The sequence below is a fragment of the Garra rufa genome, chromosome 12 (genome assembly GCF_049309525.1).
Source record: "Garra rufa chromosome 12, GarRuf1.0, whole genome shotgun sequence".
Classification (NCBI taxonomy): domain Eukaryota; kingdom Metazoa; phylum Chordata; class Actinopteri; order Cypriniformes; family Cyprinidae; genus Garra; species Garra rufa.
The window spans coordinates 8,465,771-8,492,301 of NC_133372.1; the positions used below are offsets into that span (position 1 = coordinate 8,465,771).

Below are 26,531 nucleotides of genomic sequence, written 5' to 3' on the forward strand. Positions count from 1 at the left end.
GATATTTTGAAAATTATTTTAGCCTTGCAAAAGTAAAAAAAAAAATTCACATTTTGTTATGTTGCTGCCTTATGTTAAACTGCTTTTTATTCCACATCAATCTACAGTACAGCAGTGGTCCCCAAACTTTTTTCTGAGAGGGCCACATAATTTTCTTTTCTTTAATGGGGGGCCGGGTTGGTTTATAAAAGAAAATACCATGGGCCGGACTGACTACTAGTAGTATTAATATTATTTTATTTTGATTTTATCTATTCTACCTTTTAATGCTACAATAGTTTATTTTGTTATGCACCACACAGACTGATCATTCCTTTTCAAAAGATATACAGATGCGTCTCAATAAATTAGAATGTCATGGAAAAGTTCATTTATTTCAGTAATTCAGCTCAAATTGTGAAACTTGTGTAGCTATACATTAAATGCACACAGACTGAAGTAGTTTAATTCTTTGGTTCTTTTAATTGTGATGATTTGGCTCAAATGCTATTGAGTCATTTTGTCATCACTCTGAATTTTCACCTGTTCGATTGCGATGACACATTATGTTGAATGTACCATTCTGTTGGTGAATTTAACAAATAATTAGGCTGTGTTAATAACTAAGGAAATTTTTAGTTTGAAATACCGATATGATATAAGTAAAACATATATTTAAAATTTTTCATTTTTCTGGCATTGCTCAGAGGGCCGGTCCAAATGTGGGGGTTAGTTTGGGGACCCCTGCCATACAGCATAATGACAAAGCAAAAACAGAATTATCACAACTTTTACTAAAGATTTATTGAAAGTAACCTTCAATACAGCAGAATTTTTTCTGAACTCTTCCCCACGTGTAGTTTGATGCAATCCTGTTTTGGAGATCTACATGCAGTTTTTTTTACCCCAAGGATTTGTTTTTGCTCTGATATGCATTTCCAGCTGTTAGACCATTTATTAAGATGTGTGTGTCTTTCCAAATCATACCTATTCAATTGAATGTGCCACAGGTTAACTCCACTCGAAGTGTAGTAACATCTACAAGCGATATGAATGCTTCACAGTCACGTAGTGTTATATTTAAAATGTATTGTTTTATTACATCATGTTTACTCAACACTATTAAACTGCAAATAAAAAAGATCTGACAAAGAACAAATTGCATATCTAATATGCAATCTACCTTTGTCTAAGAATGAATCCATTGATAAATAATAATTTGCAATTTACATTTTTGCAAAAAAAAAAAAAATGATTCCAGGCAGCTCAATATCATTTAACAATTTTTAAGTTCATGCTACAAAAATCAGTTCCTTGAGTCTTGTAGTAACACTGTGTTCAGTTGTCCACTAGGGGTGTTTTGTTACAAGCTAATGAAGTGTGATTGTCTAAAGAACTACTGAATATCACAGTTTTGTTTAACAGCTTAGAAGTCATTTCCAGATCCTGTGTGTTTTTTCCATAACTAAATTCAATAATGCAAACTCAGTGTTTCAGAGGTATGAGTTCTTGATGAAGTGATGTTTGGTGTCTCCAGATGGAGAGGATGTTTTCAGGTGTGATCTGCTGATCCTGGAGGACCGTGAGGAGCTCACTGACGGTGACACGTCTGATTTGAAGGAGCCTCTTTGTTTATCAGAGTGTTTGGATCTTGATGGACGTCTAGTTCTTGAGATATGTGTGCTCTTTGACAGAGCTGTTGTTTCAGACTTCGAGGAGAGCTCAGATATGGCTGAGACTTTGGATTTTGTGGAGAGTTCAGATATGATGGAAATGTTCATGTTAGAGGAACGTATGGCTTTGCTCTCCACAACAGGAATGCTGAGAACTGGTGCACTGCGGACAAACATTATATAATGATTAAATAAATATAATTTTCTTTAATCTCATCTTCACATAGCTCTTTGCCATACAACCAAACCACTATAAACTAAAGATACAAGAAATTATTGAATAAAGTTGTTATTTCTTTGCACACAAAAGGTATTCTATTGGTTCATAACATTAAAGGAACACTCCACTTTTTTGGAAATAGGCTCATTCTCCAACTCCCCCCGAGTTAACAAGTTGATTTTTACCATTTTGAAATCCATTCAGCCGTTCTCCTGTTCTGGCGATATCACTTTTAGCATAGCTTAGCATAGATCATTGAATCCTATGAGACCAATAGCATCGCATTCAAAAATGACCAATGAGTTTAGATATTTGTCCTATTTAAAACTTGACTCTTCTGCAGTTATATCGTGTACTAAGACTGGTGGAAAATGTAAAGCTGTGATTTTCTAGGCCGATAAGATTAGGAACTACACTCCCATTCTGGTGTAATAGTCAAGGAAGTTTGCTGCCGTAACATGGCCGAAGCAAGCTCAGTAATATCACGCAGCACAACGTGACCAACTGCATGCACAGGGAGCATTCCTCGTTGGAAGTTACCCAGCTGGGAACTAATTTCAGGCACTGTGTGATTACTGCGCCTGCTGCGTCCATATTACGGCAGCAAACTTCCTATAACTACACCAGAATGGGAGTGTAGTTCCTAATCTTATCGGCCTAGAAAATCGCATCTTTACATTTTCCGCTGGTATTAGTACATGATATAACTACAGAAGAGTCAAGTTTTAAATAGGACAAATATGGAAACTCGTTGGTCATTTTTGAACGTGATGCTATTGGTCTAATAGGATTCAATGATCTATGCTAAGCTATGCTAAAAGTGATATTGCCAGAACAGGAGAACGGCTGAATGGATTTCAAAATGGTAAAACTCAACTTATTGACTTACTGACTGAGTTGGAGAATGAGCCTATTTCCAAAAAAGTGGAGTGTTCCTTTAAAGTTGAACCACTGATGTCACATGGACTATTTTAAGTCCTTACTACATTTCTGGGCCTTGAGCCTGTTAGTTGCATTGCTGTCTATGCAGGGTCAGAAAGCTTTTAGATTTCATCAAAAATATTTTAATTTGTGTTCTGAAGTTGAATGAATTTTCATTTAGCATAAAGTTCAATTCTGGACTTTTATGATACTTTTAAGGTGTTGTTCTTTGCTTTTGAATCTTGAGCTTTTTGACTGGGAAAGAGAGGTGTGAAGTTTCTTTAAAATTCTTTTCTTGGTTTACATGACAAAATGCATAATATAGTGAGCAGTGATAATGAAAAAGGGCAAACTATATTTCATAGTTTTACTTTTTAGTTTTATTATACAAACTAAACTATAAATTGCTGTACCAGAGGGCTTTCGTTACTCTGACATTGCACACTTACCTGCCGTGTGCCTGAGACCGGATCTTGCAGACTGAAACTAGGAAGAAAATCCCTCCAGTGATCTGAAAAGCACATCCAGCCCATCCAAGGAACAAGGGAGTTCCCAAGTCAAATCTGAAACGTTGACATTTTTAAAAACATGTTAGTTAATAAAAGATTAAGTATGAAATACAGTTGAGGTCAAAAGTTTACATACACCTTGCAGAATCTGCAAAATGTTAATTATTTTACCAAAATAATTGAGATCATACAAAATGCGTGTTATTTGTTATTTAGTACTGAGTTTACATACACTTAGTATTCTTAATACAGTGTTGTGACCTGAATGATCCACAGCTGTGTTTTTTTGTTTAGTGATAGTTATTCATGAGTTCCTTGTTTGTCCTCAACAGTTAAACTGCCCGCTGTTCTTCAGAAAAATCCTTCAGGTTCCACAAATTCTTTGTTTTTTTTTCAGCTTTTTTGTGTATTTGAACCCTTTCCAACAATGACTGTATGATTTTGAGATCCATCTTTTCACACTGAGGACAAATGAGGGACTCATGTGCAACTATTACAGAAGGTTCAAATGCTCACTGATGCTTCAGAAGGAAACACAATGCATTAAAAGTGGTGAAAACTTTTTGAATTTGAAGATTAGGGTAAATTTAACTTCTTTTGTCTTCTGCGAAACATGTAAGGATCTTCTGTAGCTTCTGAAGCGTAGTATTAAATATATTAAAAAGTTATTTAGGCAAAATAAGAAAAATGTACACTTTTTCATTCTGTTCAAAAGTTTTCACCCCAAGCTCTTAATGCATTGTGTTTCCTTCTGAAGCATCAGTGAGTGTTTGAACCTTCTGTAATAGTTGCATATGAGTCCCTCAGTTGTCCTCAGGGTGAAAAGATGGATCTCAAAATCATACAGTCATTGTTAGAGATGCACCGATTGCAATTTTCTTGGCCGATTCCGATTCCGATTTTTCAGTAAGTGTGACCTGCCGATTCCGATTTAATTTTTTTAACAACTGTAATGAAAGCATAGGCCTATACAGAAATATTTTCTTTAATTAAATTTATTTTATAATAAAATACATTTTTAAACATTATAGGATCTTCTTACAACAAAATAACTTTAACAACAAAATAAAGTGCTTTGTGCCTTCGAAAAAGGTATAAAATTAGTTCTTGTAACTAACATAGTATAGTTATACTAGCAAAAATCTTTTCCTCAATGTTTTGTTTTTATTTATTTTATAATAAAAGAAATGTATTGTAAACTACAGCATCTTCTCATTTAAAAATAACTTTAACAAAATAAAGTGCTCTGAGCCTTGAAAACATTAGAAATAAAATATAAGTAACAAAGCAGGCATACAAAAATCTACTTTTCTTCAATGAATTTTATATGGATTTTTTTTTACATTAATTACAGGATCATCTCACAACAATAACTTTAATAACAAAAAGTGCACTGTGTCTTCAAACAGGTAAAAATAACAATGCTAGTACTAAATGCTATTACTTGAGCATTAATGGCAATCTTTTCTTGATAAAGAGAAGCATTTCTACCTTGTCACCAGTTAATCCAGCGGTACTACACTTCGTAACATTCATTCACATATTTGCGCTACGCCACCGCATACAGCGTCTTCACACACAGATGAAACTTACTAGAGAAGTGTGACATAAATGCATCTGTAAATAAATACAAATTAAATTCACGTCGCGCACGCTTTAATTACCTTCAATTGGAACATATACGCTCGCTTCGAACTATTAGTGTGTGAAGAGGCTGTATGCGGAGGCGCAGCGCAAATATGTGAATGAATGAAAGTGTAGTACATCAACGGATTTCCCCTGCTCAGGGAGTAGGGAGCAATGAACACTGGGCAGGCACCATGTCAATCGGAACACAGTTCATTCACGGAGCTTACTTCTAACAAGCGGGTTATCTGAATCACGTGTGTTAACTAACAGAGACATGCAAAATATGCAGAGCGGGGGCGCGATCTACCACATGTCCAGCCAAGCTAAACAAGCGCGTGGTTCGTGGTTGTTCCCTCACGTTGTATTTTGGCTTTATAAATGTTACAAACTGCGATCTTTGTGTCATCTTCACTCACACCAAAGACATGTTTACACACGACTGTGAGTGCGCGCGTGGCTGTGACGTAATTGCATGTGCCGCTGGCAATAAAGGGATCGGCTAGGAATCGGCAAGAGGAGAAATTGACCGGTGTTGTGCCCATTTTCGACCCCTACCAAATTATTACCCCCTCTCGTTGAAATCGCTACCTGATTGCCTAATCCCAACCCCACCCCTAATCCTAACCCCTCCCCCACACCTAACCCTAAACCTACCAATACTAGGGGGGTAGTAATCTGGCGGAGGTCAGAATTTGGCAAACCACCGGCCGGTCACCGATCCGGGCCGATCATGCGAAAAATCGTCCGATTCCGATCAATCGGTGCATTGGAATGGGTTCAAATACACAAATATGCTGAAAACCAAAACAAACACAGCACTATTACAAACACAGTATGAAATAGTGGAAACACTGTTGGGTTTTTTTGGCCACTTAAAGGAACCGTATGTAAGAAATTTATGTCAGTTAATCATTCAGATTCAGATTCAGATTCAGAATATTTATTGTCATTGAACTTACATCCAACGAAATTTAGTATTCCAACGTATCAGCCACTGTAATTAAGCAAACCAAAAAGACAACAAAAACAAGACAATAATAATAATAAATAAATTGCACCGTGCTAAGTGAATGAAGTATTCGAAATCATCCCATGTAATGGTTCTTCTTATACGTCAAGAGTGTTTTTTAAGTTCGGTGTTCAGTATTGTTATGGCTTTGGGATAAAAACTGTTCATGAATCTTGAAGTGCGGGTCTTGATAGATCTGTAACGTTTCCCAGACGGCAGCCGTTCGAATAAGTGGTGTGCAGGGTGATATGGGTCCTTCAGGATATTGTGTATTTTCTGCAGGCAACGAGAGGTAAATATGTTTTCCAAGGTAGGTAGCTGTTGTTTTGCGATGATGTTCTGTGCAGTCTTAATAACTCTCTGCAAAGCCTTTTTATCAGCTGCAGTGCTGCTTCCATACCATACCAGCATACCATGTGTAAGGATACTCTCAATAGTGCAGCTGTAGAATGACACTAGGAGCCGTTGTGGTAGGTTTACCTTCCTGAGTATTCTTAGGAAGTATAGCCGCTTCTGTGCCTTCTTGACCAGTGCTGTGATATTTTTCGTCCATGAGAGATCCTCTGAGATGTGTGTGCCCAGAAATTTAAAACAGGACACTCTCTCCACCATCTCCTCATTGATGTACAAGGGTGTATGCACGTCCTGGTTCCTCCTGAAGTCAATAATGAGTTCTTTTGTTTTCTTGATATTCAGGGCCAGATTGTTCTCCGTACACCACACCATCAGCCTCTTTATCTCCTCTCTGTAGGCAGACTCATTACCTCCAGTGATCAGCCCCACCACAGTTGTATCATCCGCGAATTTGATAATGATGTTAGTGTTATACGATGGTATACAATCGTGTGTATACAGAGAATAAAGAAATGGGCTTAGCACACATCCTTGAGGAACTCCTGTGCTAATTGTCAGAGTTGAAGAATTATGTGGACCCATTCTCACGGACTGCGGTCGCTCTGTCAGAAAGTCTTTGATCCACAGGCAGATGTTATGCTGGATGCCAAGATCAGACATCTTGGTGAACAATCTGTTTGGTAGAACAGTATTAAAAGCAGAACTGAAGTCCAAGAACAGCAGCCGGGCATATGATCCTTGGTGTTCTAGATGACCAAGTGCAGTGTGGAGGGCAGCAGAGATAGCATCATCTGTTGACCTGTTGGCCCTGTATGCATACTGGTTAGGGTCCAAGGTGGGTGGCAGATCAGCCTTGATGCGACGCAGAACCAATCTTTCTAGGGATTTCATGATTACAGGTGTCAGTGCAATGGGTCTGTAATCATTAAGTGATGTTATAGCAGCCTGCTTTGGCACTGGCACTATTTTAGACGTCTTCAGGCAAGTTGGAACAGTGCACTTCAACAGAGAAAGGTTGAATATATTTGTAAATACCTCACCCAACTCTGCAGCACAGTCTCTGAGGACGCACCCTGGGATGCCATCTGGACCAGCTGCTTTCCGTGTATTTATTTTGCGCAAGGTTCTTATCACCTCAGCATGCTGAATGACAAATGCCTGACTGTTTGCAACAGAAGCTTGGCTGATAGTAGTCCCAGATCTCTTCATTTCAAAACGGCTGAAGAACTGGTTAAGCTCCTCTGCCTCTGTAGCGCTGCTGTTGGTTAGGCTACTACTGTTGTTCTGTCCAGTGATGTGACGAATCCCCTGCCATGCCCGACGGGGGTCCGAGTTGTTGAAATGATTCTCAATTTTCTGCTTGTAGGCTACTTTTGCGTCTCTGATGCCCTTTTTTAGGTTCATCCTGGCTGTGCTGTACTGCTGCATGTCACCAGACCAGAAAGCAAGGTTACGAGCTTTCAGCAGGAGTTTTACGTTCTTGGTCATCCATGGTTTTTTGTTAGGAAAAACATGAAACCGTTTCATGATAGTTACATTGTCTATGCAGAATTTAATATAAAATAGCACAGAAGATGCATAGGTGTCAATGTTATCATCAAGAAATACAGTCCAGTCAGTGCTGCTGAAACAATCTTGCAACTTCTCAGATGACCCTTCTGGCCATGTTTGTATCATTTTAACAGATGGTTTGACCCTATTTATAAGTGATTTGTATGCTGGAGTTAAAAACAGTGAAATGTGGTCAGACAGTCCTAGATGAGGGAGAGGTGTTGCCTTATATCCATGCTTGATGTTACTGTAGACATGGTCAAGTATATTTTTTCCTCTTGTTGGACACTTGACATGTTGATGAAATTTTGGGAGGACAGTCTTTAAGTTTGCTTTGTTGAAATCACCAGCTATTATAAAAACTCCGTCTGGATGAGCCTGTTGTTGTTTACTAATGGCAGTTAGCAAGTAGCTTGAAGCTGTTGTGATATTAGCATCCGGGGGAATATAGACAGCAGTAATAACAATAACTGTAAACTCTCGCGGTAAATAGAAAGGGCGACATCTTACTGATAAATATTCCACGTCCGGGGAGCAGTAGGTGTCAGTGATTACAACGTTCGTGCACCAACTGTTATTAGTGTAAACACATAGCCCCCCTCCTCTACTCTTACCGGAGTCCGCGGTCCTGTCAGCCCGGTGTGCTACGCGGCCTGTTAGCCGAATAGCTTCTTCTGGAATGGATGGGTTTAGCCAAGTCTCCGTAATTACTAAAACACAACAGTCCTGGATGGTTTTCTGTGTGGATGTAATAAGTTCCAGCTCTTTGATTTTGTTGGTGAGTGATCTTGTATTTGTAACGAAGAGGCTCGGCAGTGGAGGCTTGTGTGGGTTCCTGCCTAGCCTGGTTCGTATTCCAGCTCTGCAGCCTCGCTTCTGTTTCCTCTCTCTGCGCCGCCTTCGTTGCTTCCCGGCTGGGAGAGTGATCCACGGAGACCCCGGCGGTCTAACAAGCTCCAGTGGTATGTTGTGTATAGAATCTTCCTGATTGAGAATACAGTCTCCAGGCATAAGACCAATGACGATCAATTCGTGACGACTGTATTTCTGTGCATATACTTGTGCATACGTGACCCTCAGTGAAACATAAACTACCAATAAACTATACAAGAAAAGCTGATACGTGGTGTGCTGAGCCGCTGCGTGTGCACGCGCCGCCGCCATCTTGAAAGAAGCCATTTAATCATAAAATGGCCATTTAATCATAAAATGGCCCTGACATGTCACTAGACATTAAGAAATCATGTTCATTTCAAATACTTATATCACTGACAACAGTGGTCCGGCCAGGATATTGTCATTTAAAAGTGAGAGTTGCAGCCCTCAACTGATGTTATTGTTGTCATTTTGTGTTTTGGTCTGAGGCTCCACCCTCCAGCTATCTACCAATCACGAAGTCAGTAGAGTTTCGTGAGACGGGTTGCCAGCTCTGTTACAGCTGCGTTACAGTGTCGGATAAAACATGTATAACGTTACGAAACCTACAAGACCTCGTTATGAATCCGAAATACGTCGTGACAAAGTCCGAAATAAAACAAAGATTTGTATAGGAGATGCCTTTGAAAGATGGAGACGGCTGAAAACGGAGAAAAATTTGAAGATAGACGCCAACGTTGCTCATTTTCTCCTGGACAAGTAAGATTCATCTATGTTTGGCTAACTTTGCTTCCGTAGGCTACACAGTGGATTTTCCGCGGTCGCCCGTGCTAAATGCGTTCATAAAAAGCTTTATATCGCACCACTAGCAGTGTATGAAAACAATCTATGTTCCGACTGAAATGTGGTATTACAGTACATATTTGCGAAATATTTGGCTAATCGCCATCTGTAAATTTTTGCGATACATAATTACTTCGCAAAACATCTCTTGTGAAGCATAAACATAATTAACAGAAGAAAAACAAATTACTGTGTAGGACTCGTCACTTGCCATTGGAAGCTCCTTGTTGCAGCCTACTCCTGCAGCTTAGCTGGCAACCTCGAGTCAGGGGGGAGCGGGAGGGGATACACCGTTCTATAGTATTTTGAAAGTGATTGCAGTACCAGTTTTGGCCACAATCCTACATACGGTTCCTTTAATTCTATTGACTTTTTTGTTTGATATACACAGGATCTACATTGTACAGCAAACAACTATGAAAAAAAGGTTATTGGGGCTTTCTAATCTTATAATTAGGATTTTTTTTTCTTGCGTTTCTGAGAAAAAAAGTTGGAATTGCAACAAAAATCTTAGAATTCTAAGTTTACATTTCACTATTCCGCCTATTTTCCTCACAATTATAACTTTATATCTTGCTATTGTACGTTGCAGTTACCTTTTTTATTTTTACTTTGTGGTGGAAACAACCTTCCATTAAAAAAATTAAATAAAATCTTCATATACTTACTGCAATCCATCAAATCTGGGGTTAAAAAACTCTGCAGAAACATGCTGAGCATAAATTGCATAACCAGAGGCAGCCAGCATACCTTAAAGAACAAACACAGTAAAACACACGTGCAAACCTAATTTATAATGGATCTACTGTATATTATGAAGATGTTTACCACTTGAAATGTGACAGACGCCTCCTATGAACGCAGATCGGTTCTTCTCTTTGTCTTTTCCTCCAATGTAAGTGCATTCCATGCCTACGAGACTCAGGACTAAGCCCAGCACTCCAACACCCATCCCAGACATGAGCAGAGCTCTCACGATCTGAAGAAAACCTGCATGCAAGTTCCAAATTATGTATTATCTGTCTGTCTGTCTGCCTGTTTGTCCGTAGAAAAAACATTTTTGATTCCCCAAAGAATCTTTAAATGAACAGTTTTTAAAAGAACAATGTTTTTGGCACGTGGTATGTAAACACATGTGCATACAATCAGAAAATACATTTGAAAAGATTAAATGGTCCTAAAAAAAAAATTCACACCAATTTACTAATACTTTTTGTGTCTACCTTTTTTATATCAACTTCAAATTTGGAACACAATTGCAATTCATTCACATTTATGGCTTTGTTTTAACATGTTTTGGAAAATATGTATTTCATCTAAAATATATTTATGGTTTTTCATTGTAATTTAAACAAACAATTCAATTCAGCAATAATCTTTACAAGTCTTCTTTAAACAGAGACCAAACATAAGTGTGCTACAAAGCATTCAAGATTTAATACCCAGGTCCAAAAAAGTGCACAGACTTCTTTTGTACTTATTATTATACAGATATATTCTTTAGTACTCCTTAAGATAAACTTAAAATCATCTAAGTGGTACTAAATTATATATATATATATATATCACTTGGATTATTTTAAGTTTATTATTAATATATATCATATGTCATAAATATAAATACCCACTAAAATGTCAATTAGTGTAACAGTTTTGTCAGGTGTATTTACAACAAAGATTTAAGACATAATTTCTTTCACCGCAAATACTAATTAGTTGTAATTCTACATTTTTAAAATCTGCCACTATCCTAGGTTTTGTCCATTTGTCAGTAAAAAAAAAAAAAAGAAAAACTTATTTCAAACACAATAAAATTAGATTTCTTTTATGTCATATGTACAAGTCAGAATAAGCATGTTGTTTGAATATTTACATAAATATTGTGTTACATTGAAAGATGTAGTCAATATAACATTATTCCAACCAAATTTTGACATTTTATTCTCCAAAAACTATTTGAAACCGTAAAAGTAGACACTTTACTTGCATTTAATGGGCTTTTTATGGACATAAGCTTTTTTTAGTGGCATTGACCAGCTTTAACATCCTTATTGAATTATGTTTCTTTATAGTGGTTCTTCAGATTATTAAAATGTTCTTCACACTAAGAAAAATGGTTAACTAAAAGCTTCTTTGAGGAATCAAAAATGGATCTTCTATGGCATCACTGCAAATAAACAAAAAGGTCAAAATATAAATAAATAAAGGTTCTTTGTGGAACCATAAATGCCAATGAAGCTTTGTTTTTTAATCTACTTGAGGGTTTTGGGGTGTAAACTGTTTAACAGTTGTAATTTATTTGGTCTGTTTTATAAATTAATGAAATTAAACGTTATACATGTACATTCAAAGACTTTAATAATGCCCATACCTTCCACAGACCACAGCACGGGGAAGTCATAGCAGTTGGATGTGGAAGAGGAGTCCGTGTAGCAGGCCCTCCACAGACTGGACCAGTACCAGGCCACCTTTATGATGGCGCTCCCACCTTGCCCTCCGATAGACGTGATCTTCCAGCCCTCCATGGCCAAGGAGCAGGCGACAAAGATCCAGCCCAGAAATGCTAACAGGAAGCCCCAGATCTGCATTGCACGAATCTTCATCTTTGCTCTTGTTAAACCTTATTTAAACCACCTACCTCACACTTTATTATTTAGTTTTTATTTTCTTATCAAAACTTTGTAATTTCCAGCATCTCTTTCTGTCTGCAGTATCAACATGTCAGCTCATGAATCTCTCAGCCTGCTCTGCCAGAGACTGGCCACTGAACTAACTTCTTTTTTGTGCTGATGTGAATGTATGACTCTCCATGTTCCCAGGGCCTTGTTTTCAAGATTCTGGAGGACAGAGATAATGCTTACCTCAGTTCTCGGCTCATATTTCTTACATATAAACATCCCAGTGATGACATTTATTTTTAACTTAAAACATCACAGCACAGGGCTTTGAGGAAAAAGTACACTTTAGCAGACTTTTAAACAATGGTTGAACTTTTGAACAATGACTGTATGATTTTGAGATACAACTTTTCACACTGAGGTCAACTGAAGGACTCATACGCAACTATTACAGAAGGTTCAGATGCTTCAGAAAGAAAAACAATGCATTAAGAGCTGGGGGTGAAAACTTTTGGAATTTTAAGATCAGGGTAAATTTTACTTATTTTGTCTTGTGAGAAACATGTATCTTCTGTAGCATATGAAGGTAAGTACTAAATGAAAAAAAAAATGATATTTAGACAAAATATAAAAAATTTACACATATTCATTCTGTTCGAAAGTTTACACCCCTGGCATTGTATTTCCTTTTGAAGCATCAGTGAGTGTTTGAACCTTCTGTAATAGTTGCATATGAGTCCCTCAGTTGTCCTCAGTGTGAAAAGATGGATCTCAAAATCATACAGTCATTGTTGGAAAGGGTTCAAATACACAAAAATGCTGAAAAAACAAAGAATTTGTGGGACACGAAGGATTTTTCTGAAGAGCAGCGGACAGTTTAACTGTTCAGGACAAAGAAGGGACTCATGAACAACTATCACTAAACAAAAAAAGCTGTGGATCATTCAGGTAACAACACAGTATTAAGAATCAAGTGTTAGTTTGAACTGAATTTAATGTTTTTAGACTTTAAATTCAATCAAAATTTATTATAGTTTAAATTTATATTGAATGCCATTAAAAAATTGTCCCATTTAAGTAGGACTTACGTAGCTCTTTATTTGTAATTTCATAATTAGTCTGTTAGCATCTGAAATATGTTTACTATGACAAGTAGTGACATTATTTATGATAAACTAAAATATACTTTAATATAATTTCTATTGAAACGTGTATGTCTTGTATTTAAAGGGATAGTTCACCCAAAAGTTCTGTCGTTAATTACTCATTTAATTCATTGTTGGGTGAACTATCCCTTTAAATGTTTAATGATGAAGCTTGATTTAATATATTTACAATATAATACTGAATATCAAACTACAGTTAAACTTATAATCAAGTACTTTACATTTGCTTTGGTATGTTAGTCAACACATCAAAATAAGTGTATTTCTTTAAAGCATGACAAATGATTTTTAAACAATTATTTAAAAAATGGATTCAAAGTAAGACAAAGTGCACTTATTAAAAGCGTAAATGCGTGAAAATGCATTCTGTGTAAGTATGCTTTTGTTTGCAAGTACACTGTTATTGAGTGCACATTCAGTACAGTTAAGCACACTTTTTTTCACTAGAGTGTGCATAGGTTAGATGATGTATTTATAGGTACCATTCAGGGCTGTTTTCAAAAGGGCCTTTATTTTTCCATAAAATAGCCTCAGGGTTCATAACTTTATTAATTTCATAAAAGTGTGTGCGTTTGAGTATGTGCATGTGTGTTTGATGGACTTAATTAAAAGAGTGATATCAGGTGTGTGTGTGTGTGTGTGTGTGTGTGAGATAATACACTATGTCCCAGAGCTGGCGTTTGAAGTTGCGTTATGAACTTTGGTCTGGTTTAGAAGGTCTTGCTTTTTTAGTGTAAGAGACCTGAGAACCCTGAAAAATAAATATACTAAAATATATTACAATTAATTTATTTAATGCTAAGTATACTACAAATACATTTACATATTATGCATTTAATAAAAATATCTTGAAATTGTATTTAGTACACTATATTTAAAGGCTACTTTTGTACTTAATGTACTTTAATTTTGCGGAAGTAGTCCAGCTAAAGTGTAACTATTGCAAGTATATTTTAGGAACACTTTAGATATCTTGCATTTAAAGGCTAGTATTATTCAAAGAGCACACAATCCTCATCAACAGTGACATTAAAATATATTTTAGGCTTAAAGGGATGGTTCGGAGTAGAATTGACTTCATTGCTATGCACTCCGAAGCCCATCTAAATACCCCATCCGGAGTTTTTTTTACCTTAGTCGAACATTTATGGAGATATTAGAGTTTTTCTAATTGCTTGTTACAGGAGTGAATGGTACATGTGATGTATCTCGTAAATTGCACCACTAAACGTGCAAGTAATCTTACCAAACTTGTACAGTAGTGTAAATAGGTTATGTACTCACAAAACGCTGCATCAAAACATTTGTAAGTCCACCATGAGTGTTTTAAAAACACGTTTTACCCGAGAACTACTAGTCTCAGAAACTACAAGTCGACGTCACTTCCCTGGTCTGTGTGCATGTCAACTTGTAGGAGGACTTTTACGTGCTTTTTTCAAACCAGGGAAGTGACGTCGACGTGTCGCCATTTGTAGTTTTTGAGACTAGTAGGGATCCGCTAAAACGTGTTTTTAAAACACTCATGGTGGACTTACAAATGTTCCGATGCAGCGTTTTGTGAGTACATAACCTATTTACACTACTGTACAAGTTTGGTAAGATTACTTGCACGTTTAGTGGTGCAATTTACGAGATACATCACATGTACCAATCACTCCTGTAACAAGCAATTCGAAAAACTCTAATATCTCCATAAATGTTTGACTAAGGTAAAAAAAAACTTCGGATGGGGTATTTACATGGGCTTCGGAGTTCATAGCAATGAAGTCAATTCTACTCCGAACCATCCCTTTAATATTAAGCAGTACTCCAAATAGTTTAATTACAATTTTTATATAAGTAAGTCTCAAGCTAAATGTAAATATGTTAATAGACTTGAACTATACTTAGTATAAAATAAATCAATTTCATTTTTACTAGGGAACATAAAGTTCAACGCTTTCTTGATGGTTTTACCTAATGAAGCCAGAATGTGCATGTTAAATAATGATTCTGGAAGAGTCTCAGGCTCAGCCATTATCTGAATGTCTCTTTAGAAATAGTGCCTCAACTCTTAAAAAGACAAAGCCATCTTCAGCAGCAGGGATATTTAGAGAGTCTAAAACAAGGCCATGATGCCCTCTGCTGGCCAAATTTGGGTTCAATCACTCCTGAAGGAGGTTATTGGTCTGTACAAGTTGTGTAAAATAAAGGTGCTTCACAATGCCATAGAAAAACCTTTTTTGCCTAAATGGTTCCATAAAGAACCTTTAACATCTAAAGCACCTTTCTGTTTCACAAAAGGTTCTTTGTGGCAAAGAAGGTTCTTCAGATTATAAAAAAGAAAGAAAGAGATGTTTTTTTAATGGTTCTTCTATGGTCTCGCTGTGAACGCACATTTTCAGGTTTCTTCAAAAATGTTTGAATGGGTTCAAGACCAGGCTCTGGCTGGACCACTAAAGGACATTCACAGAGTTGTTTTTTAGCCACTCTTTCTGTGTGCTTAGGGTCATTGCCCTTTTCTTCTACTTCAAAGAGTTCCTCAGTCAGTCCCGCTGAAAAACAGTCCTTTGGGATGGTACTCTGCAGGTGATGAGCAGTGCCTGGTTTTCTTCAAACATGATTCTTGAAATTAAGGTTCATCAGACCACAGAATCTTGTTTCTCACAGTCTGAGGGTCCTTTGGGTGCTTTTTTGCAAATTCCAAGTGTGTTTTCATGTATTTCCACTGAGGAGAGGATTGAATTTGGCCACACTGCCATGAAGACCAGATCGGTGGAGTGTTACAGTGATGTTTGTCCTTCTGTAAGTTTCTCCCATCTGCATATATGATCATGGAGCTCGACTAGAGTGACCATCAGGTTCTTGGTCACCAAGGTCCTTTTCCATCACTTGCTCAGTTTGGCCAGGAGGCCAGCTCTAGGAAGAGTCGTGGTTGTTGAAACTTATTCCATTAAGATTAACAGAGACTACATACTTCTGTGAACCTTCAATGCAGCATATTTTTTCCTGAACTCTTCCCCAGATCTGTGGCTTGATGTAATAATTTTTCTAAGCTCTACAGGCCTTTTTTTTTTTACCTCAGGGCTTGGTTTTTGCTCTGATATGCATTTTTTAGCTGTTAGACCTTTTATTAAGATGTTTGTCTTTCCAAATCATATCCACTGAAGTTAATTTGACACAGTTTAACTCCACTCGAAGTGTAGTAAAATCAACAAGCAATATGAATGCTCCTGAGCTAAATTTTAATTGTCCCAGATAAGGGTATGAATACTTTTGCAATATAAAAAAATTTAAGTTTTTTATTTTTAATAAATTTGCTAAGATGTTAAAAATGTTTGCTAAGATGTTTTATTGCTTTGCCATTATAGTGTATGGAGTGTAGATTGGTGTGGGGAAAAAGTACTTTAAAGCAGAAACAACAACAAAAAACGTGAACAAAATAAATGGGTATGAATACTTTCGCAAGGCACTGTAACAGAATAAAACAGAAACTTAGTAAACAACCATCCAGTAACGCCCTCGAAACCACATAGTAAATTGCTAACAGCCGCATGTAAATGCCCCGGTATTGCAACCATCCAGAACAGCATTGTGGTGAAAAGATTTTCACAAAATCTGTGAAGAACTCGTTCAAGTCACATCTAACCCACAAATCAAAAGATTAAAAAGAAGATCATATTAATGATAATGCACATACAGGAAGTGAAGCCTATTCGCAGGATCATTACCATCTGGTCAGCAGTGTTGGGGAATAACTATAACGGTTCTGAGAAAAATGGGGGTTACAAAGGGAAGTTACATCTGAATACTTCTTGTATTAATATTTACTATTTTTGTTATGGTTTTTTAGCTGTATTCAACATCAGAACAATCTCAAAGTAAAAAGATGTTAAAGTCGGATTCTGTGGTTTCTGTGCTTTAAAATTAAAGTATTAAAATCTTAGTTCAAGTAATGAAGGATTTTGAAAGTCTGACCGCAATCAGCAGTAAGTACTGTACGGTTAAATCCTCTGGTTTAAGTGTTTCAAAATTATTTTTTGTTAGAAATTTAGAAAAGTAATCAAAATGTATATTTGTCTGTTTTTGAAAGAAGTCTCTTATGATTACCAAGTCCTATTAATATACTTTAAACTGTAATTTATTCATGTGATGCAAAGCAGAATTTGTAGCATAATTACTCCAGTCTTCAGTGTCACATAATCCTTCAGAAATCATTTGAATATGTTGATTTGATGCTAAAAAATAAAACAGTTGTGCAGCTTACTATTTTTGGATCAATTTTGTTTTAGGATACTTTGATGAATAGAAAATTCAAAGAACAGCATATTTATTTAAATGTAGGTATTTATTTCTTTCCAAAAAACAATGAACATTTGTAATGTATGTATTAAAAAATGTTTTAAACAATAATTCCAGTATTTATGACAAGGTTCATTTTTCGGTGGTCTCGGATTTAACAAAAATACCACTAATTTTGATGCACGGTCCGAGTTAAAATAACAATAATGCCCTTTATTATGTCATAAAATACTTTAAAACCTTCATACAAAAAAGCACAGAGACACTGAACACTTGTTCCAGGAAGAATCTGACAGAACAAGAAGCCTCTGCCAGCCTGCAGTGGCCCACGGAAGCTCTAAAAAGCGGGGTCAGAGTCTAGAGTTTCCACTGATCAGGAGGTGAAGAGAGACTCCAGGACCGGAGCATAATGTGAGTTCCGACTCAATTTCCGAATCGAGACAGCATGTTCCTGTGGTCAGTGGAGCGCAGCTGTATTCTCTGTCCTCTCTGTCATCAGTTCACCTGACTTCACTTAAAGTCCCAAGTGAAGAAATCTGCCAATTCTATCACACTGTCAGAATCGGAATGCTTTCTTGAGGTTTCTTAGGCAATATGTGTTTTCCTGACTGCGAAATGCTGTTTATAGGCATATCTCATTAAAATAACCTCTGAAATGGAAAAATCTCCCAAACAGGATATATATTTGTAATACATAACATTTACCTCTGTGTAGTCTTCTCAATGCCTCAAATGATGAGAGCAGCCTCATGCAACATGATCTCTCGTTCTCCATTCAAGGATTTGTTTGATAGTTGAATTTACACAGTGTATACTTGCTGGTCTTCGTTTGTTATTATTTTCGGCTTCACTGAGGAAGCTGAAATCAAACATAAGCGTTCCTCCCAAACCGCCTGCCAGAGAAGCTCTGGTCTGGAGGGTCTTTCTGAGGTGTCTCAGGGTTTCTGACCGTCTTTCTGATCTTGGTTTGTGTTGTTATTAAGGATGTGGCGCCATTGTAGGAGTACTCCCTGTCAGAGAGGAGAATGATTTTCAACCCATTACTTCCAGTGCTGATATTATTAATTAACCATTTTTGGTGTTTGAAATAAATTATAAATATCGGATGAAAAACTGAAAAGGAAATCAAAAATAAATAAGTTAAAGTAGTACTAAAATCACTCAAACAAACAGTGAAATAAAAGCAAATCATAAATTACTTCGAATTTTTTAAAGACTTCGAAAAATGACATCACATCACACTTAAGTTTCTAAAACCTCAGCTTAAATTAAAAAATATAAAAATACTGAATATAATAAAAACGTTCATACTGCAAGTAATACAACACTTTTTGAGTTTAATCAAAATTTCATTTTTGTCTTGCTGTTGTACCTGTTACCTGTTAAGAAACTGTTTGATGTTTTAACTCTAGTTAGTTCTTCTGTAAGTTGTTAACTTATACTTTTACCCTTATTGTGGATGTAACGATATCAAAATCTCATGATACGATAATATTGCAAGATTAAGTTCATGGTAAGATATTTATTGTGATATAAAAAAAAGACAAATGAAGACTTGGAAAAAATGAAAATGTACTTTTTAAAGTGAAATTATTCTATCTAATGCACTTGGAAAGTTCAAAATTAATAGCTCCAAACCATGTTCTTAACTAGGAAAACGTATGTCACAAAAAAGTCAGTGAATTGACTTTTACCCGAACTTTAAAGGGGATTCAACTCTCTTTTTAATTGTGGTATACTGTCTCAGACTAAATTACAGTTACACTGGTGTTTTAGAAGCCAAACAAATTAGAATATAATAATAATGACAATTTTATATTATTGTTATTCATATGGCAGTAATAGCCATGTATTGTAAAACAACTGCATTGTAAAATAAATGAAAATTAATATTTCATAGCTAGCCTAATGTCACACCCCCGGACTTTCTTGTTGGTTTTTCCCATTTCCCCCGCAGTTCTGAGTGTTTTTGGTTTCTCCCTTATTGTCTGCACCTGTGTTTGTAATTAGTCTGTCTATTTAAGGTGTGTGTTTTCCCAGTACTCTTGTCGGTCTTTAATGTTATATGGATGTTTTCCCCTGGTGTTCCTGTGTCTGCCTGTATTCCGTTGGATTTATTAAATATACGTCTTTTATTTACATCGTTGTTCGTGTGTTCCTGCCTGCATCGTGACAGAAAGACCGACCGAAACGGGTTTTTTTTTTTTGCGTATTCCACCCCGTTTTGTTTATTCAGTTCTTCAGTCTTTTTGTTTCCGTAGTGTTTTCCCCCATGGATTCCTTCCTCCGTCCTGAATTCATCCTCCTCCGGCTGAAGCAGGGGGATTTACCGCTCGAGGGTTACACATTCATGTTCCAGCTTGTAGCAAACACCACCAGCTACCCGGACGACGCGCTCTGTACGTTCTATGACGCTAGCCTCAACGCGTCGTGCAGAGCGCCGTCGTCCGAGGATGGCCCTCGAGCAGATTTCGCCGCATTTGTGGAGTGGACACTGGCGAGAAACAGACCCGCGTTCCCCGCCTGTTCCAAGGAGCATCTCGCCAGTGCCACTCCGGATCCAGAGCCCAGCCAGCCACCCCGACCCGCGGATTATGAGCCCTTCACAGACGGAAAGCCCGAGCCCGGAGCGACAGCAGTATGGAGTGCCGACGGGGTCAAAACTGCTGATCAGGTGCGTGAGCCGGCCATTACATCCGCGACGGTGGAGTGCTTCGTGGAGCAAGAGAGGGCTGTAGAGAGCCCCGTCCACTGCACCGCCACTGGGGGTGAGCAAGAGCACTCTGGGGACTTAATTGACTGTTTCACGGAAATACCCATCTGCCTGGATTTCCCTCCCACCCTCCCTCTTCTGCCTAAGCCTGAATCTCCGCTGGTTCCGCCCAGCCATCCAGAGTCACCGCTGGTTCCGCCCAGCCTTCATGAATCCCCGTTGTTTGCCGTCTGTCCCCTTGCTCACCCTCAGCCCACCATCTGTGCGGTGGGTTCGCCGCGGGTCTGCCAATCTCCATCGGTGTCATGGCTGGAGGATCCCTCACCATCGCCTCCAGCCTCAGAGTCCTGGACTCCGCCTCGGCCCTCCGACTCTGCGGCTCCACCCCGGCTCTCTGCTCCCTCGTCTCCGCCGTCGGCCGTCGGTCCACCAGCTCCACCGGGCTCCATCGTCCCTCCAGCTCCGCCCTGGTCAGTCGTCGCCCCACCTTCGCCTCTGGACTATACTCCTCCGGCTGTGCCTCGTCGCTCCGTCCCACCGGCTCGTTGGACCTCCTCCCTCCCGCGGGCACAGCCTCGGCCCTCTGTCGCTCCGGCTCCGCCGCGGATCTCCGGATCTCCATCTCCGCCTTGTTCACCAGAGCCAAGATCTTCGGCTTTCCGTCTCCGCATCGGGCTCTCCCACCACCTGCTCCGCCTCCGTCGGTCGGCCCCATGGAGTCGTCAGCCTCTCCTCCACCATGGCTCCTCCCTCCATCGGCTCCACCTTGGAACTCCATGGCTGAGTTCTGGGTCCCACCTGGCTCCTCCTGCTCCAGCCCCTCCCTGTCACCTCCTTGGCTCCTCCCTCCGTCACCACCCTGGACTCCATCTTATGTCCTCCTCCCGGGAGTCCGTCCTCCACCTAAGCCCCCTTCTAAGACTTTGTACTGTTTCCTTTTGTCTGTTTGTCGGCACGAGGACGTGCCTTCCGGGAGGGGGAGGTAATGTCACACCCCCGGACTTTCTTGTTGGTTTTTCCCATTTCCCCCGCAGTTCTGAGTGTTTTTGGTTTCTCCCTTATTGTCTGCACCTGTGTTTGTAATTAGTCTGTCTATTTAAGGTGTGTGTTTTCCCAGTACTCTTGTCGGTCTTTAATGTTATATGGATGTTTTCCCCTGGTGTTCCTGTGTCTGCCTGTATTCCGTTGGATTTATTAAATATACGTCTTTTATTTACATCGTTGTTCGTGTGTTCCTGCCTGCATCGTGACACCTATATTATTTTGCTTCTTTCCTAATTTCTACATTGAAAAGAGATATTTGGAATTTGGACTGCAGTAGCGTTACCAATTTAAACCAGTAGCTGTTAGCGATTCATACTGAATTAAGCTTTTATTTAGGAAAACTCTAGCTTCAGTGAAAACTTGCTTAGAAAAACAAGTCTCACTACAAGCCTGGTGAAATGCTGTAATCCTCTGCCGCGAAAATAAAGCATAACTGGTGGCCGTTGCGTTCTCAAACGCGCTAAACTCAGAGCACATGCAATAAACGAGTTCTGTGAACTGAGCCGTTCTGAGGCGAGAAAAACACCGGATCTTGATCGCTTAAACGAAATGCGCGCTTCGCTTTGAATCGCACAGCAAAAACAGACTTGATTAAGGGATTAATCCATTAATCAATATTGTGTTTTCGGTTTTAGTTACTTTGACAGATGCTGTGCCAAAGCATAATAGCCTAAAACACAACTTTATAACTTTATGTCAGAAATTTTAAAAATTCTACACTTTTTTGACCGGAAGACCTATCGGTTTTATATTGTCATGTGACCACGATAATATCGAAACTGTTTTGCTATCGCAATACCACAATATTGATAATACCGTTACATCCCTAACCCTTACATATGATTTTCAAAGTCATTCTAATGGTAAACTGACTTTTAATAGAGCAAATGGCTTCAGTTTCTTACCCACGTTCCCGTCCAAATGTCTGTTTTGTTTGACAGTAATATATTTACCACAGTAAATTACACTTGCTTAATTGTAGGGGGGATCCAAAGTCACAAAAATACACAAACCTACACACAGTTGCTTTAAGAATAAATTAAATTACTTATTCAAATACTAATTAAACTTAAAGTTAAATTACATGAATGAGCCAGCTTTGTTGACAAGTAAACACAGCCATTAATTTGTTAATATCTTAGGTTGCTGACATGAAAATGACAAATTATATGACCTTTAAAAAAAAATCTCTTTTAAAACAGGTGATACAGTAATGTAAGTAGACAATCTGAGAATCTGACCTGATGCTGAATCCCTCTGTCATGGAAAAGCAAAAGATAAATCCTCCAAGAATGCTGAGAACAGATCCCGCCCAGCCAATGAACAGGGCCGCACCAAGCTCAAATCTAAAAGCAGACAGACAGAAGACTAGTGTGCATAATAAACGGGATGTGTGCTAGAACTTTCAGGAATGTTACAATACTTACTTTTGTTTCACAAATAAGGGGTCAAAGAACTCTGATGTTATCCGGTGTGCGTAGAGAGAGCAGGCGGTCATAGAGCAGATTCCTGCAGAGAGGACAGGTGTATAATTACAGGACACTATCGTTCGGAGAAGTGGTAACCGCAAATGGTTTAAAAAAACAAGAAACTATGACCAAGCAACATTTACCACTGAGAATGAAGTGTAGTCCACTTAGACATGTGATCCTGGCTTTGGTGGTCTCAGATCCCCCTATTTTAGTGCACTTCATGCCCACTAGTGCCAGGGTAGCTCCAAAAAATCCCAAACACACAGCTGCGATCATCAGTCCACGACACACCTGGATATATGCTGAAAGAACATGAAAGCAGAGGAAGCCATATTATATATATATATATATATATATATATATATATATATATACACAAGTGATGATAAAGACATTTATAATGTTACAAAAGATTTCTATTTCAGATAAATGCTGTTCTTCTGAACATTCTTTTCATCAAAGAAACCTGACAAAATTCTACTCAGCTGTTTTCTACATTATAATAATAATAAATGTTTTTTGAGCAGCAAATCAGAATATTAGAATGATTTCTGAAGGATCATGTGACTGGAGAAATGATGCTAAAAATAAGCTTTAAAATCACAGGAATAAATTACATTTTAAAATAGTACAAATATTTCACAATTTTACTTTACAAAAAAAATTACAAATCTTACTGTTCAAAAACTTTTGAGTGGTAGTGTATATATATAATAAATAATTTATTTTAAAAAATGAAAATGTATTGTCAAATATTCAATTATTTTAAATTATTTAATATATATATATTTTTTTAATTGTATATTTTATTTTTATTTTTATCGTTTTTATCAGGTTTTTAAACTCCAAACCTGTTATTACACATTAATAATAATGTATAATTATATGTTTTAGTAAAATCATGTAATCTTTTTTATAATCATTATGTTATGATTATTATAATCCTTTTTATTAAAGGCACTTTGAATTGTCAAATGTGATTATGTGATTAATGAAAAATATGTATTTATTTTTAAAAAAGTTTCAAAAATGTAAATAATAATAATAATAATAAAATACATTAAAATAAAAGCTAGAAGTTACAGTTATAATTACACTATACAGTTACTATAATTACACAGCTAAAAGTCATTTGCTGGAATTTTTAAGTAATTAGACTTATAATTTCCATCTGGCAGAAGATGCAATGCATTGTGCATATAAATCCCAGATTGACATTGACACACCTGAACCACAGAATAACAATGTGCTAACCACTACCCTCAACAAGTTTGCAGCACAAATATGCTGTTACCGGTGCAATAATCACAAACTTTAAGTTTAAATTATTGTAGCAACTTTCACTAAGCTCTCTTTTATCTGTCAAACAGGTCATGTCACAAATATGCACAGCCTCAAACATGACAATCGTGTTAAAACCACTTAAATACGTTACCTTTTTAACTACCTGTTTTTGCACGGCACCCTGAAGGAACAAACTTTCTGTATCTCTGTTCCCTAAAGCTTCCTTCTCTTTGTGGGTGAGCCATTCAGACATAATTAAACCAATGCACGCTTATTAAACCCTATTTTCCAGCTTGCCTTGAGATACACATTCCTGCAGGTTGTAACTGGGCTAATAACTCAAGGAAATAAAGTTTGAGACAAGCTGCATCTCTTTTTAGCACTAAAATAGAGACTTGCTTCTTCATTGCATTCTTAAACTGGTGTCAGCATGCATTAAGCACAACCTTAGCACAATAAACTCCCTGTTTTAATGGTCAAGTGATCGGTTTGGCTTGGGTTTGTTTGTGTTGTGGAAGCTTCTGCCAAAACAGCATTAGGGCAATCCAACACCATGCTGCTCTTTTCCGAACAATTAGACATCTGCACTCTCTGAAGGAAGGAAAAGGGTCCGACAAGCGATCAGAAGTTCCCATAAACACACACACACACACACACACACACACACACACACACACACACACACACACACACACACACACACACACATTCAGGACATTTCGAAATAAAAAAGTGAGCAAATGCTTGAAGAAAGCAATAAAGTACCATCCAGTGCAAGCATAGAAGGAAAGTCCTTGCAATTGGAGACTCCGGTTGAATCCGTAACGCATGTTTTCCAAAGATTGGACCAAAAGGTTGCTGTTGTGATGACTGTCCCGTCCACTGATGACACTTTCCAGTAGTCAGTCGGGAGCGTGGAGGAGATCAGTATCCATCCGGATATGGTGAGAAGGAAGGCGACTATCTCTGTTGCCATATTACCCATTTTCCAATGTTACAGTGAAATTCAAATAAAGCTCTGGTCCAGGCAGGAATGAGTAATTTGGTAAGGGGCTCTTAGTCTGGACAGGATTGTCTGTTGATGGGTCTCCCCCCAACGTTGCTTTATATTCAGCAGGGAGGGCCCTGGCTACTAACCTTTTCAACAGCTGACCAATAGCCTTTTGTTTTCACATTAACTACCCAAAACACCACACACACTCACACACACACACACACACACACACACACACACACACACACACACCCAAACATCACTCCGCAAGAATCATTTTGAGTGTGAGTCGGCAGAGATGCTGGAGGTCAGGAGGTGAGTACATTAAAGATGGCTGTTATTGGAAGGGCCTGAAAAGCCAACGCTTCCAGCGGATATTGGCGGAAAGTGTTCAGATAAGAGCCTGATGTCTGATCATTTTGCATATTTTTTGGTATGACTGCGATACTAATTTATTTTTTATGAATATTTTAAATTAGTTTTTATTTTATATTTAAAGGCACAATATATATATATATATTTTGATGACGTGTACTTACATTATCCCAAATGTTTCGAAGAGCATTTAAATCCAGAGAAATAAACGCCCTCGATTTTCCTTCTACTTTTTTCAAAATACGCAGTTTGTTTTGAATATGCGCCCTCTAGTGGCGAAAACTTACATATTATGCCTTTAATGTTTTCATTTTAATTTTAGTTAAAGTTGTAGTCATTTTTTGTCATTTCGCATCAGTATTTTATTTTATGTGGGATTTATTTGGATCAGTGTTAGATTATTATGCTTTTTATCAATATTTTTGTGTGTTTCTCAACAGTTTTATTAGGTTTATTTGTTTGTTTTTATTTATTTTTTGCATGCAGGATTAATTTGGACTAGTGTTAGATTTTAGTATCTTTGGGATATATATTTTTTTTATCAATATTTTAAATGACCTTTTATTTTTAAATTTTAAATTTTTATTTTAAGTTTAAAGTAACTTTAAGTCAAAGTTTTAGTTTTGTGTGTGTGTCTTTGGCATTTTTATTATTTTTAAAAGCATATAGGATTTTTTTGTGTTATTTTTAGTATCACTGGGATGCTTTTATAGTTTTTATTAATATTTTGAAGTAGTTTTTATTTTTATATTTTGTGTTTTCATTTTAATTTTAGTTAAAGATTAAGTCTTTTTTATGATTTAGTAACTGATATTTGTATTAGTTTTAGGTTTTTTTAACATGCCTAAATGTATTATTATATATTATATTTAAATATTATTATTTTAGGAATTTATATTTTAGTTTTAGCTTTAGTTATTTTTATGTATCAAGATAAACTAAACGAAAAAAATCTAAAATTATAGTTTGGCATAATAAAATAGGTTGTAAAATGTATTGCATTTTATTCAACATTATTTA

General features: G+C 37.4%; 2 protein-coding genes across 2 annotated transcripts; both read right to left on the reverse strand.

Moving 5' to 3' along the window:
- Window positions 1-1,472: 1,472 nt before the first annotated feature.
- cldn10e (claudin 10e) lies at window positions 1,473-12,167 on the reverse strand. Its single transcript, XM_073851822.1, has 5 exons — window positions 11,936-12,167; window positions 10,393-10,554; window positions 10,233-10,314; window positions 3,243-3,356; window positions 1,473-1,815 (listed from the first exon to the last, which is right to left on the reverse strand). Exons 1-5 carry the CDS (start codon window positions 12,165-12,167, stop codon window positions 1,473-1,475), a joined length of 933 nt encoding a protein of 310 aa, XP_073707923.1.
- A 5,548-nt stretch (window positions 12,168-17,715) lies between these two features.
- cldn10a (claudin 10a) lies at window positions 17,716-25,127 on the reverse strand. The gene is made up of 5 exons (XM_073851811.1): window positions 24,908-25,127; window positions 22,999-23,160; window positions 22,814-22,895; window positions 22,628-22,732; window positions 17,716-18,639 (listed from the first exon to the last, which is right to left on the reverse strand). The coding sequence occupies exons 1-5, from the start codon at window positions 25,125-25,127 to the stop codon at window positions 18,495-18,497; spliced, it is 714 nt and encodes a 237-aa protein (XP_073707912.1). The 3' UTR covers window positions 17,716-18,494.
- Between the last annotated feature and the right edge of the window lie 1,404 nt (window positions 25,128-26,531).